General features: G+C 43.9%; 1 protein-coding gene across 3 annotated transcripts in view; it reads right to left on the bottom strand.

Annotated features, from left to right (window-relative positions):
- ANO3 (anoctamin 3) overlaps positions 1–14,278 on the bottom strand; it is a 254,338-nt gene that overhangs the window by 108,886 nt on the left and 131,174 nt on the right. For all 3 annotated transcript variants that reach the window (XM_075836999.1, XM_075836997.1, XM_075836998.1), the window contains exons 5-6: positions 7,707–7,865; positions 2,254–2,354 (exon numbers count right to left, since the gene is read on the bottom strand). In XM_075836999.1, coding sequence (XP_075693114.1) covers positions 2,254–2,354; positions 7,707–7,865 — 260 coding nt within the window. The remainder of the gene's footprint in view (positions 1–2,253; positions 2,355–7,706; positions 7,866–14,278) is intronic.

Raw genomic sequence — 14,278 nt, 5'->3', positions numbered from 1 at the left:
GCATTGGTATACCTTTGAAGGGTAAGTAAATCTTTTTTTTATTGCCTCAATGCATCTTTAATAAAATAAAATAAAATTAGGCAACTTTGCAAATAGTCTTGATTAATAAACTCCGACTGTTTTGTGTATACAGTTACTATGCAGATCTATGTGCCCCATGATTACAGACTACAAACCCTGGGTAGTCTGATCTGACAGTCATACCCCCCTTACATCAGGCCTTTACTTTTACTAACGTACATTTATTAGGTTAAAGGCTATGTACACCATTGACATCGTGTTTTAAAAAAAAAAAAAATTGTGTATCAGTGTGATTGGTGCAACTTCCTAAATACATTTTATTAAAAATTATTTGTACTTTTTTAGATACATTGAAATACAGGTGCCTTTGTATTCTGTAGACAGAGCATATGTATTGTTCGCTAAGACCTGAATTAATCAGGTCCGCGGGATTGACGGGTTCAGTGTCAGCGGGTCCTGTGTGTCTCTGACACGCAGGATCCATCTGTAATCAATCACATCTAAGTTATGAACTTATAACACAAAAAAAGATGCATTACTGCTACGTTTACTTACAAGAAGGAGGTTCTTAGCGCACATCTTGATCAAATTGTGTGAGTCCACCTGCCACGACAAGGTGACCTCTTTTAAGTGAGTCCCTAACCTGAAAATACACATCTGTTCTCGGTCTAAGCTTGCAGAATAGACTCAGGCTAGGTAGGTGCTAGCTTTACTCTAATTAAAATCACCCTTGGTCAAAACAATGGTACATAGCCTTTAATAAGCCAAATAAATGGAGTATGACTGCAGGATCAGTCTACACACAGAGTAGGATTGTAGTCTGTTACCATGGAGACACAGAGGTCCACATAAGAGCTGTGGTTAAAAATGTAGGATAATTTTATTCAAAACTATTTGCAAATGTGTTCAATTTTCTATTTTGGATGCACTGAACAATAATTTAAAAAAAGATCACCTGGTATTGGCACTCATTATTGACAAATACAATGTTTAGCCTTATGGGCTATATGTGGCCACTTTAAGGCATGCCCTTTTTCAGTCCAGCCAGAGAAACAGTATAGGTGATAATTGTCTGATTGCTGGGGGCCCACTGCTGGGACCAATACCGATCGCGTGAACGCCTTTCGTCCTCTCTGCATCCCCGCAGTGAGGAGGAGCTTGAATGGAGCTGCAGCCGAGCATTCGCAGTGGCCTTCATTCAATGTCTATGGGACTGTTGGAAACAGCCAAGCACTTTTCCGTCATTCTCATGGACTTTGAATGGAGCGGCAGCATGCATGCTCGACCACCACTCCATTTAAAGCCCTCCTCACATCGGTCAAACAGTGAGCAGAAACGGGGATTTTGGGACCGCCGTTCACATGATCGGTAGGTCAAACCCTACCCCCTCCACAAACAGACAATTATCATCTTATTTTCCTGTGGATAAGTGATAACTTTTGATTCTGGTACAACCCCTTTAAACATTATAATAGAGAATTGTTACACTCTCTGCTCCTGAAAATTCACATTCCCTTGCTTAAAATGCTGGCAGAATATTTAAAGGGTAAATTTGAAAAAAACTTTTGTGATGGCATAGTGATATGTCAGACATTTTGATCAGTGGGGGTCTGAGCACTGAGACCCCCACCAATCTCTAAAACAAAGTGGAGAAAGTGATGGGGGTGAGCATTGTGCCGCTTAGTTTCTTATCGGTTTTCCTCTGAAAGCCGAGCCAGCGGTGAAAGCCCATCAGAAACTAAGTTGCACAGCGCCCACCCAAGTGCTTCTGCAGCTTCATTTTTGCGATTGTGGGGGTCTCAGTCCTTGGACCCCCACCGATCAAAACTTCTGACATGTCACTATGACATGTCAAAAGTTTTTTAAATGCTTATTTACCCTTTAAGGTACCAAATTTGTAAGGTCATGTAAGAGTAAGTGATTCTAGTAATAGCATGGCAGTGGTAAATTGCCAATAAAGTAATTGCTAAACATAATCTTCAAAATGGCTCGAAAAGTGTAGCGTCACTTTATGTCACGAATCATCCCGATAATAGAAGTCATTGTTAAATGCAGAGTAATAATCCAAAAGAGTAAAGCAGCATTAATAAAACATGAAAACATGGTCTGTCGGATAGTGACACATCCTTCCAGCAATAATTAGCACATTACTGTGCAGACAGGCAAAAAATTTCAGACACTCAGCACTTAAGGAAAGTTATGACTTAAAGAAAAGACCCAAAACAAATATACCTAAAAGGCATTCTGATGTTCATCCGCTCGGCGTATTTGCACAATGTGTCCCATGGACAATGGACTTTTACAAACATAATGTCGTTGTTGGTTATAGAATTCTATAATAAGGAGAAATATGAAAATTTTATTAAAAGCAAACGGGTTTAAATTTTAATGACTAAAAAACAATCAAAAATAGAAAATAGAAAAATAGTCAGTAAGGAACAAACTACATCCTTTTAACAGTGTACAAACCTGAATAAAGAGCCCCTGCCCTTAGAAATTAGTGAATTTTTAGAAAAATTTAGAAAATTTGCCTTGTTGGTGTTTCCCAGATGAGTGAATTTTCAATTATGTATCCACAGTGGAATGCATGTAGGTCAACGGAGGTTGATATACTTGAATATGGATCTGTATTTCTGCCTTCGTTGTCTCATATGTACCATGAACACCAAATAGAAAACGTACCCATTGGCAAAATGGTACCAAGGTGAATTTTCAGAGATTTGGTCATCTCTATTAGATGATTAGAAATGGTAGAATCAATATGCTAGATTTTGCAGTGGATCAGAGAGTAGAATTTTTAAAAATTTGCTCATCTACTATAAGTAAAGATCAGCAAATCTTTTTGCCGGATTTGCCATAGAATACAATGGGAGAATCTGTTCTCCTAAGTGAATCTCAAACCTAGCAAGATCAGTTCTCCCAATGCATCCAAATGACTTGTAAATTGTGACTAAATTTGCATCAGATAAAAAAAAATTGCTAATCTGTAATTATAAGTAGAGATAATCATATCACTTAACCGGATAGGGAAATTCAACAGATTCCCCATTTATATCTTCGATAATCAATAGAAAACAGTAAGATAATTGACTTGTCTATGGTTGGAAACTGTTGGTGGGAAACCGTTGGAAAGTGCAGCTCCACCTTGGAGGTATTTTCCAGAAATGTTTAGGCAATTGCTTAAAGGGCAGCTCCCCCAAGATAATAAAAAAAAGTCCTAATCCATCTGCTTACATTTAGCTATTTATTTATTTTTCTTGGTCTCCTATATGGGTAACAGATGTTGAGAGGCAACCATTCAAATCTGCTATTATAAAGCTCACATGGGCTGCCGACCAGTTCTCCGGGGGTTCTGCTTCCTATCTTCTACTGTTCTCCTGTGTCAATCACCACTTCAATCCTAGCTCTCTATTCATGAACCAGAAGGCACAGGATGAGCAGTTCTCTAAGTTCCACCCAGGTAAAAGAGAACTTCAGTGCACAGAACTGTGTAAAGACAGTAAAGACTGATCAAGAGTATATGCAGCATAGAGGCATCTCAGGCAAGCTCTATGAGGTCCTTGTAGAATGAGGTTCCCAAATCCGGTTGACTTCACCCTTCCCATTGTCAATGAGGATAGCAACCCTAGCAAATAAGGATGAAGAACCAACAGCCATTCCCTCTTTTAAGTCATTGGTAAGGGGGGTTGAGGGACAATCTCAGGACATTTCATGATCTTGATAGAGGTCTGGTTGGATTTATACACAAGAGGGGGACCGATCTTTATTTTTGCAATGGTGGCTTCCTGCCTGACTGTATGGATGCCTTTGGGAATGCTGTATCTGTGGCTGTACTGTATGGAGCCTTCATTAATACGTGAATTAGGAATCAGGACGCTGATAGATATATATACAGAGAAGTCTCTGGTTCGTCCCAATGATAGCTCACATTTGGAATATGTTTACTGGAATTTTAAGTATATTTGAGATAAGTCATCCAAAATTACAAGCTTCTTTGTGTTATCACTTGTGTTCTGGAGAGGCTTGTTGTGGCTTTCTGTACTCGACATGTAAAGGTTGGCCTTCAGAGAACAAAGGACAGACATTATCTCTTGAGGGTACTGCTAGGAAAGAGACGTAGGAACTATGGAGCATATTATCACCCGGTTTGGCAAGTGCCGTGACAGCTCCACCTTCCAATGACACATCTGCCACTTATCGAATGCAAAGAATAACACTCATAACTGTGCACACAAATACAATAGCAGCTGTTTTTATTTTTATTGACATACAGAAGAGATCATGTTCTCTGGTACTTAAATGCTGAACGTCAGAGTTTCTTTACAGATGGCAAACAGTAAAGCGACCTTTGGATGTAGCACAAACACAGTAAGGTTTTCTCTTTAAAAAAAATTCTGCCACGTCAATCAGGCAAGTGAGAAAGTAATAAAAGTAGGGTCCATTAAGATGAGATTACACATCAATGCCCAGAACAATCCTCAACAACGTGCCAGTAAAAACTCAATGATAGAACGGGAAAGCCATTGAATAGCCGGTCCATGCACATAGACCTACACCAGCTGCTATTGGACCCTTGGCGAGAAGGGGCCCAGCCCTGCTTGGTTCCATCCCACTACTGGGTTGTAGAACCCGAACAGGACGCCTCTCTCAAAACATCAGGAAGGCTCCTGTGTCTTGGGTGGGAAGACCTGGCAACATCTTGAGGGGCACATTTTGATCTTCTGCTGTGGGGCGCTTCTTTAGGCATGTCACTGACCTTCACCAGTGTTTTCTCCTCACATATCTCAAAGACACACCAGAAGATCGTTTTATACCCACACAACTTTTTCTATCTTCCTCTGCAGATCAGATTACAAACATTTTAGGGTCCAGCAATGTCTGCAGGAGAAGGTTGTACCCTGCAGAGCTTGCATTTTGTTTTTAAACAGAGTAGATTGAAATTTTACATTCCCAACCAAAACATATTGCTGTAGACAAGAAGCACAGATGGATGAAGAGTCCTAAATAAGGACAGATTGTTCCGAATGAATGGGGCTGAGCTCAGGGGCGGACATATAGCCTGTGCAGCCCGTAAAGGGGTCCCTGTAGAGAGGGACAATTCTAGGCAAAGGAGGGGCTTAAAACTAGTATTATGCCTCTCCCTGCTAACACTTTACATGGGTCTCTCATAGATTAAACAGACTCTGCGTCATCCCAGTCAGCCAATCACAAAGCCTCTATGACCGGACTTCTCTGTGATTGGTTGATAGCTGATGATGTAATATGTGTGTCTGAGCAGTCTACAGTCACAGAAGAAAGAGCAAGAGGATGAAGTCCTGCGGCCTTTAGTATAGATAGTTAACCCCTTCACAATGAGTTAAAGGGGTTGTAGAGGATTAGAAAAACATGACTGCTTTCTTCAAAAAACAGTGCCACACCTGTCCACAGATTGTTGGTGGTATTGCAACGCCATTAACTTCAATGAAGCTAAAATGCAATACCAGACACAACCCATAGACAGGTGTGGCAGCCATGTTTTTTTTAATCCTGGACAACACCTTTAACCCCTTCACTACACTAGCTTAGACCACCAGGGATGCTACCTATCGTTGCAGGAGAAATTAAGGCTATTGGCAATTTTCCAGAGAAATAATGACAAAATAGCTGTGGGTATGTTGGCAGAAGGGTCTTACAAACTTTTCTTGCACAGGGGCCTTAAAGAGGTTTGGTCACTAGTTTAGTATTGCCCTATCTCTTGGCTATTCTGATAGGCGCTGTCACACTGATAATGATAGTGAAAATTGTGTCCCAAAAGGTTTATTATTTTAAAAGTTATGACCTTTTTTTCTAAATATGTAAATTAGCCTATACTTGACAAGTGGGTGTCACCATCAGCGATTCTCCTGGGGTGGAGCTACCTCACAGCCTCTGACACTGTCCAATCAGTATGAAGCTGCTTCTCACAGCGTGAGAGACTAAGGCTGGAGGGATGGGGGATCACTTCAATCAGCCATATCTTGGGCTTTGGACCACCTAGAACAGCGGCTTTAGTGGCATATGAAAGATGAGATTCTAATCTTTCATATGACATGTGGATTGAAGTGATCTATCTGTGATACGACTGGAGATATCACCAGTTGTATACACAGTCGGGAATGGAAGCTGTATACTATATAATCACACTGTTATTGGGCTGGGAAGGGAGAGAAGCTGTATGCTGATTGGACAGCGTCATACAGAAAACATTACACCGCCCAGAGTGAAAAGAGTCACCTCCTATTTGGCTATTACAGCAACATTCGCATATTTACAAAAATGCTCATAACTTTGCAAATAATAAACATTTTTTTTTAAAACAAATCACACTGTAGTGATCAGTATCATAGCATCTATTAGATTAGTTAGGAGATAGGGAATTAATAAACTGATGACAGTGGCTTTAAGTTGTTTGTGTCCGCCCCTGGCTGAGATGCAATACCAGGCACAGCCTATGGATAAGAGAGTCGCTGTTTTTGTAAAAAGTGCATTATTTTTTCTAATCTCAATCTACTTAGCTATGTAGAGATGCATTCCCCAGCCCCCTCACTGCATTATTAACATTCAGGACTCTAGCCATGCTCGATCATTTTACACTGGCCAATATGAGCTGTAAAGACAAGCACCGATCAACGAGACAGCTCGTTGATCGTCGCTCGTTTGCTCCTTTCACAAGGAGCTATGATCAGTAATGTATGGGGACGAGCAATTGTTACTACGATCTCTTGTCACCATGCATTTTCATCATGCCGGCAGCAAATCTCCCTGTTTATACAACAATGATATTTTGTGCTGCATAAACTATACGATCAGCCAATAAATGAGCGTTTGCTTTTTCATTGGCTGATTGTTGCCCTGTTTACACAGGGCAATGATCGGGAACGAGCGTTCATATGAGCGCTTGTTTGCCCAATCATTGGCCCGTGTAAAAGGGCCTTTATTCTTTGTCACCCAGTTTTCCCATAGACATATGTAACTTTGAAACAGCTGAATAGAATTGTTAATAAATAAACCAAATAAATGACTCAATTACTCATTAATATGCATTATAATTATCAGTGATTTATTATTCATATATAGTGGAAATGCTGTATTCCTATCCATACGCTGTACCTGCATATTTACGTACTTCTTCTTAGTGGTTAGACAAAGAGCCTTTAGCCTTTCCCTATTGAGCTGACACTTTTCTCCATAAACCCTGGCTGCTCTGAGTAGAACTATAACCAAGACCAAGTCACCCCTAAGGGTCTGAACCCTATATCTTAGAACATATAATATTTACTATAAAAATCCATATGAATGTACTTATGTAGGTCCTTATAGAAGCACTAGACACAGATACACACAATCATAAAAAAACAAACACATAGAAACTAAATTGCTCAGCAATTATGTAAGTTGAAGCAAAGTGCTCCTTGATGTTTCACACTAGACACATAAAACATCCGTCACTACGGTTGGGGGATTCTCAGTCATCCAAAATTGATTTAATGTTAAAGGCTAAAAGCAGGCACACAGCCGTCCCATTAATATTTTAATTTAAAGCATGCTGTTACAAACAAGTAGTGGCATAAAAATAACGATAAGGAGTGACATTTAGCTGCAGAAACCTATTACAAATGCATCCAGCTCAGTTTACTCCACCCCGTATACTAGATTAAGACACTTACTTCCCTTTCCAGCATTAAGCCCTCAGCTCTGAGGTTCTTTTCGAAGGTGCTGCGCTTCTCAATCTGCGGGCTTGATTTCTTATATACCAAAATATAATCAATGCGTTTTATTCCATCTTTAAAATATAAGCCAAGTGACGCCACTGAAGTCATTTCATTCTGGAGAGTTGCAAAAAAAACAACAAAAACAAATGGTTAATCGGATGTAACACTGCTAGAGATTGTGATGAGCAGTGTTCGAAGACCTTAAATGATCACAAGTGTACATATCTTGGTAATGTTGCCGCCTGAAAGGAAATTTCCCCAAAGATCAAGTTGTAAAGTTATAATATATATACGGATTGTCCTCATATTTTATTTCATAGAACTGTATCGATTTCCAGGAAAGCTGTTGGACAACTAATTTGGTTGTTATTACAATAAATACAAGAATTTACACAATTTACATAATTTAAAAATCCTATTCTCCATTGCCTGATTTCCTGCAAATCTTGAACTCAGCGAATCGATTCTACCATCTCTAGTTGTCACCTACTTTTCCCTTAAAGACTGAATAAGGGTCTGAAAAAACTTTCTATTAACCGTTATGGTAACCGTAGTGATGGTGGCCTTCATAGGTGGTCTGCAAGGAGTGGATGAGTACACTCATAGATTGTGTCACCTGCACCTTCTCATTGACTAGACCAGTGTTTTCCAACTTGTGACTTTCCAACCTGTGACAAAATTACAACTCCTAACATGTCTTGACAACGACAGGTGAACTATACTATGCTAAAATCTTGCATTCGGCACCATCACAGTCTATTAGAATGGTTCAAGACTACAGTTTTCCCTATGTCCAACTGGTGAAATCAGTAGTGAACAAACCAAGGGTATCTTTCCATGTTTAGGACTTAAGAATCACAATTTCTGTTATATGGCCCATGATGTGGGCGCTGCCCTGTTTTTTAAGAGATAGTTCAGGAAGTTCCTGGGAATTTGAAGACTGTTTGTCCATGCCATGACATCCATCCATGACACATAGACAGCAGAAGGCACCTATGCAAGAGATCTATGCAGACCTCTTTTTCCCCAACTGGTTATTTGTGAAGAGAGAGTGGTTCTTCGTAGAATTCCTGTCCTTGGCTCTCTAGCAATTCCTTCACCAGTGTGCAATTTCTCCAATGGATCACAGTCCACCAGTAGTTACAATGCATTGGAATCATTAACACAGTTCCTTGAAACATTGTAGTAGAAAGTTGGAGGCACTTGTTAAGGATCTGCCAGGCACAGCTTCTGTATCTACGCCCATAGGTAATCAGTCTGCACCTGCTTCTATGTCTGTGAGACTGACTCTGTCTTCCACCACTCAGGATGGCAGGCTTAGGAGTGGGAGAGCCTATCACAGCCTGGCCACAGCTAGCTCCCGCCCTCTGTCTATTTATACCTGCCTTTCCTGTTCCTCCTTGCTTCTGATTCTTCTCGTTTGGTTTCCTGGCCCTGCTGCAGCTTCTTGATCTATTTGACCCTGCTTCATATTGACCCTGGCTTACTGACTACTCTCCTGCTTTGCGTTTGGTACCTCGTACACTTCTGGTTTGACTCGGCTTGTTCACTACTCTCCTGCTCTGCGTTTGGTACCTCGTACACTCCTGGTTTGACTCGCTCGTTCACCACTCTTGTTGCTCACAGTGTTGCCGTGGGCATCTGCCCCTTTTCCCTTGCTTCTGTGTACCCTTGTCTGTTTGTCTGTCGTGCACTTATTGAGCGTAGGGACCGTCGCCCAGTTGTACCCCGTCGCCTAGGGCGGGTCGTTGCAAGTAGGCAGGGACTGAGTGGCGGGTAGATTAGGGCTCACTTGTCTGTTTTCTTACCCCTATCATTACATAATCACAAGCCGTATATACCTAGTCTACCCTGGTCCCTCACACTACTATGGACCCCCTTGAGACCCTGGCTCAGCAAATGCAGGGTCTCTCCTTACAGGTCCAGGCCCTGGCTCAGAGGGTCAACCAGCCTGGCGCTACCATGGTAGTGCCCTCACCTCACCTCTTGAACCCCACCTCAAGTTGCCTGACCGGTTCTCAGGGGACCGGAAGACTTTTCTCTCCTTTCGGGAGAGTTGTAGGCTCTATTTTCGCTTAAAGCCCCACTCCTCAGGTTCTGAGAGCCAGCGGGTGGGTATAATTATGTCCCGGCTCCAGGACGGGCCCCAAGAATGGGCCTTCTCCTTGGCTCCTGACGCCCCTGAACTTTCCTCCGTTGATCTTTTCTTTTCTGCTCTCGGACTCATTTATGACGAGACTGACAGGACTGCCTTTGCCGAGAGTCAGCTGGTGACCTTACGTCAGGGTAAGAGACCTGTTGAGGAGTATTGCTCTGACTTTAGGAAGTGGTGCGTAGCTTCTCGGTGGAATGACCCTGCCTTAAGGTGCCAGTTTAGGTTGGGTCTGTCGAACGCCCTGAAAAACCTGCTAGTTAGCTATCCCTCTTCTGACTCCCTAGACCAGGTTATGGCTTTAGCGGTACGACTTGACGAACGTCTCAGGGAACGACAACGTGAACGTTTTTGTGTTTTCTCCTCTGACTCCCCCATGATGCATCTGTTAAGGATCTGCCAGACACAACTTCTGTGTCGACACCCATAGGTAATCAGTCTGCACCTGCTTCTATGTCTGTGAGACTGACTCCATCTTCCACCACCCAGGATGGCAGGCTTAGGAGTGGGAGAGCCTATCACAGCCTGACCAGACGGAGCTAGCTCCCGCCCTCTGTCTATTTATACCTGCCTTTCCTGTTCCTCCTTTGCTTGTGATTCTTCTCTGTTGGTTTCCTGGCCCTGCTGCAGCTTCTTGAACTACTGATCCTCTACTTGTGATTGACCTTGGCTTTTCTGACCACTCTTCTGCTCTGCGTTTTTGTACCTCGCTCATCTCCTGGTTTGACTCGGCTTGTTCACCTCGCTTGTTGCTCACGGTGTTCCCGTGGGCAACTTCCCGATTTCCCTGGCTTCTTTGTACCCTTGTCTGTTTGTCTGTCATGCACCTATTGAGTGTAGGGACCGTCGCCCAGTTGTACCCTGTCGCCTAGGGCGGGTCGTTGCAAGTAGGCAGGGACTGAGTGGCGGGTAGATTAGGGCTCACTTGTCTGTCTCCCTACCCCGACATTACAGCATCCAGAGGTTCCGTTGCTTCGTTCTTCCACGGAAGACTTGGAGGTACCTATGCAACTCGGGGCCTCCGTGTCCCCCCAACAACGTAGAGAGTTCCGCAGGAAGAATGGTCTCTGCTTCTATTGTGGGGATGACAAGCATCAAGTGAACACCTGTCCTAGGCGTAAGAATAAGCAGCCGGAAAACTTCCGCGCCTAAGTGATCATCGGGGAGGTCACTTGGGCGCACAGGTATTTCCCGTAAATATGAAACGTAATAAAATCTTGCTTCCCTTTCAGGTCTCTTTTGGTGGTAGGTCTGCTACCGGCAGTGCCTTCGTGGATTCAGGGTCGTCTGCTAATATCATGTTTGTGGAATTTGATATGTCTCTAGCTATGCCTTTGATTGATTTGCCTAAACCTGTCCCGGTAGTGGGTATCGACTCCACTCCTCTTGCTAATGGTTATTTTACACAGCATACCCCTATTTTTGAACTCCTTGTTGGCTCCATGCATTTGGAGCAGTGCTCTGTACTGTTGATGCAGGGATTATCGTCCGATTTGGTTTTAGGCCTTCCCTGGTTGCAGTTGCATAATCCCACGTTTGACTGGAATACTGGGGATCTTACCAAATGGGGTAATGAATGCTTAACGTCATGTTTTTCTGTTAATTCTATTTCTCCCCCTGAGGAGGTGAACACGCTACCTGAGTTTGTTCAGGACTTCGCTGATGTTTTCTCTAAGGAGGCCTCCGAAGTGTTACCTCCTCATAGAGAATACGATTGCCCTATCGATTTGGTACCAGGAGCTAAGCTCCCTAAGGGTAGGATATTTAATCTCTCTTGTCCCGAACGTGAAGCCATGAGAGAGTATATCCAGGAATGCCTGGCCAAGAGTTACATTCGCCCCTCTACTTCTCCGGTAGGTGCTGGCTTCTTCTTCGTAGGGAAGAAGGATGGTGGTCTTAGGCCATGCATTGACTACCGTAACTTGAATAAGGTCACTGTAAGGAACCAGTATCCCCTTCCTTTGATTCCTGATCTCTTTAATCAGGTTCAGGGGGCCCAATGGTTCTCTAAGTTTGATCTACGGGGGGCTTATAACCTTATCCGCATCAAAGAGGGGGATGAGTGGAAGACTGCGTTTAACACGCCCGAAGGTCATTTCGAATACCTCGTCATGCCCTTTGGGTTGTGTAATGCTCCCGCGGTCTTCCAGAATTTCATAAATGAGATTTCCTGGGGATATTTCTTGTAGTGTACCTTGATGACATCCTCTTGTTTTCCAAGGACTGGTCCTCCCACATTGAGCATGTCAGGAAGGTGCTCCAGGTCCTTCGGGAAAACAAACTGTTTGCGAAGACCGAAAAATTTATGTTTGGGGTGCAGGAGATACCATTTTTGGGTCAAATCCTCACTCCTCATGAATTCCGCATGGACCCCGCCAAGGTCCAAGCTGTGGCGGAATGGGTCCAACCTGCCTCACTGAAGGCGTTACAGTGCTTCTTGGGGTTCGCTAATTATTACAGGACATTTATTGCTAACTTCTCGATCATCCCTAAGCCTCTTACGGATCTCACTCGCAAGGGTGCTGATCTCCTCCACTGGCCTCCTGAGGCTGTCCAGGCTTTTGAGGTCCTTAAGAAGTGCTTTATCTCGGCCCCGGTGTTGGTTCAGCCCAACCAAATGGAGCCATTTATCGTGGAGGTTGACGCGTCCGAGGTGGGAGTGGGGGCTGTCTTGTCCCAGGGTACCAGGTCCCTCACCCATCTCCGTCCCTGTGCCTACTTCTCCAGGAAGTTTTCGCCCACTGAGAGTAACTATGATATTGGCAACCGCAAACTCTTAGCCATTAAATGGGCATTTGAAGAGTGGCGCCACTTCCTGGAGGGGGCTAGGCACCAGGTAACGGTCCTTACCGACCACAAGAATCTGGTTTTCCTATCTGCCCGGAGGCTAAACCCGAGACAAGCTCGATGGGCGTTATTTTTTACCAGATTCAACTTTTTGGTTACCTATAGGGCTGGGTCTAAAAATATTAAGGCCGATGCACTGTCGCGTAGCTTCATTGCCAGCCCTCCTTCGGAGGAAGATCCTGCTTGGATTTTGCCTCCAGGTATAATAATTTCCTCTATTGATTCTGATTTAGTTTCTGAAATTGCTGCTGATCAAGGTTCAGCTCCCGGGAACCTTCGTGAGAACAAGCTGTTTGTCCCCCTGCAATTCCGGCTAAGGGTACTTAGGGAAAATCATGACTCCGCACTATCTGGTCATCCAGGTATCCTGGGTACCAAGCACCTCATTGCCAGAAACTATTGGTGGCCTGGGTTGCCTAAAGACGTTAAGGCCTACGTCGCCGCTTGTGAGGTTTGTGCTAGGTCCAAGACTCCCAGGTCCCGACCAGCGGGCTTACTACGTTCTTTGCCCATTCCCCAGAGACCTTGGACCCATATCTCCATGGATTTTATCACCGATTTGCCTCCATCTCAAGGCAAGTCGGTGGTGTGGGTTGTAGTAGACCGCTTCAGTAAGATGTGCCACTTTGTGCCCCTCAAAAAACTACCCAATGCTAAGATGTTAGCTACCTTGTTTGTCAAACACATCCTGCGTCTCCATGGGGTCCCTGTCAATATTGTTTCTGACAGAGGGGTACAATTTGTTTCTTTCGTTTGGAGAGCCTTCTGTAAAAAGTTGGAGATTGATCTGTCCTTCTCCTCTGCCTTCCATCCTGAAACTAATGGCCAAACTGAGAGGACTAATACGTCTCTAGAACAATATTTAAGGTGTTTTATCTCTGACTGTCAATATGATTGGGTCTCATTCATTCCCCTCGCCGAATTTTCCCTTAATAACCGGTTCAGTAACTCGTCAGGGGTCTCCCCCTTTTTCTGTAATTTTGGGTTTAATCCACGGTTCTCCTCCGTTTCACCTGGTAGTTCCAACAATCCCGAGGTAGAGGTCGTTCATCGGGAACTGTGCACAGTATGGATCCAGGTTCAGAAGAACCTAGAGGCGTCCCAGAGCATACAAAAAACTCAGGCAGATAGAAGATGTTGTGCTAACCCCTTGTTTATGGTCGGGGATCTGGTGTGGCTATCGTCAAAGAACTTGCGCCTTAAAGTCCCGTCCAAGAAGTTTGCTCCCCGGTTTATAGGGCCGTACAAGGTCATCGAAGTCCTCAATCCTGTCTCCTTCCGACTGGAGTTGCCCCCATCTTTTCGAGTACACGACGTGTTTCATGCCTCCCTCCTCAAACGCTACTCCCCGTCCTTGGCTCCCTCGAGGAAACCTCCTGTCCCCGTTCTCACCCCTGAGGGGGTAGAATTCGAGGTGGCCAAGATTGTGGACAGCAAGATGGTCCAAGGCTCCCTCCAGTACCTGGTCCATTGGAGAAAATACGGGCCTGAGGAGAGGACTTGGGTACCCGCCCGGGATGTTCACGCT

Source organism: Rhinoderma darwinii, chromosome 9 (genome assembly GCF_050947455.1).
Source record: "Rhinoderma darwinii isolate aRhiDar2 chromosome 9, aRhiDar2.hap1, whole genome shotgun sequence".
NCBI classification, from domain to species: Eukaryota; Metazoa; Chordata; class Amphibia; order Anura; family Rhinodermatidae; genus Rhinoderma; species Rhinoderma darwinii.
The sequence above is the reverse complement of the archived record's forward strand: the minus strand, read 5'-3'. Positions and strand labels throughout refer to the sequence as shown.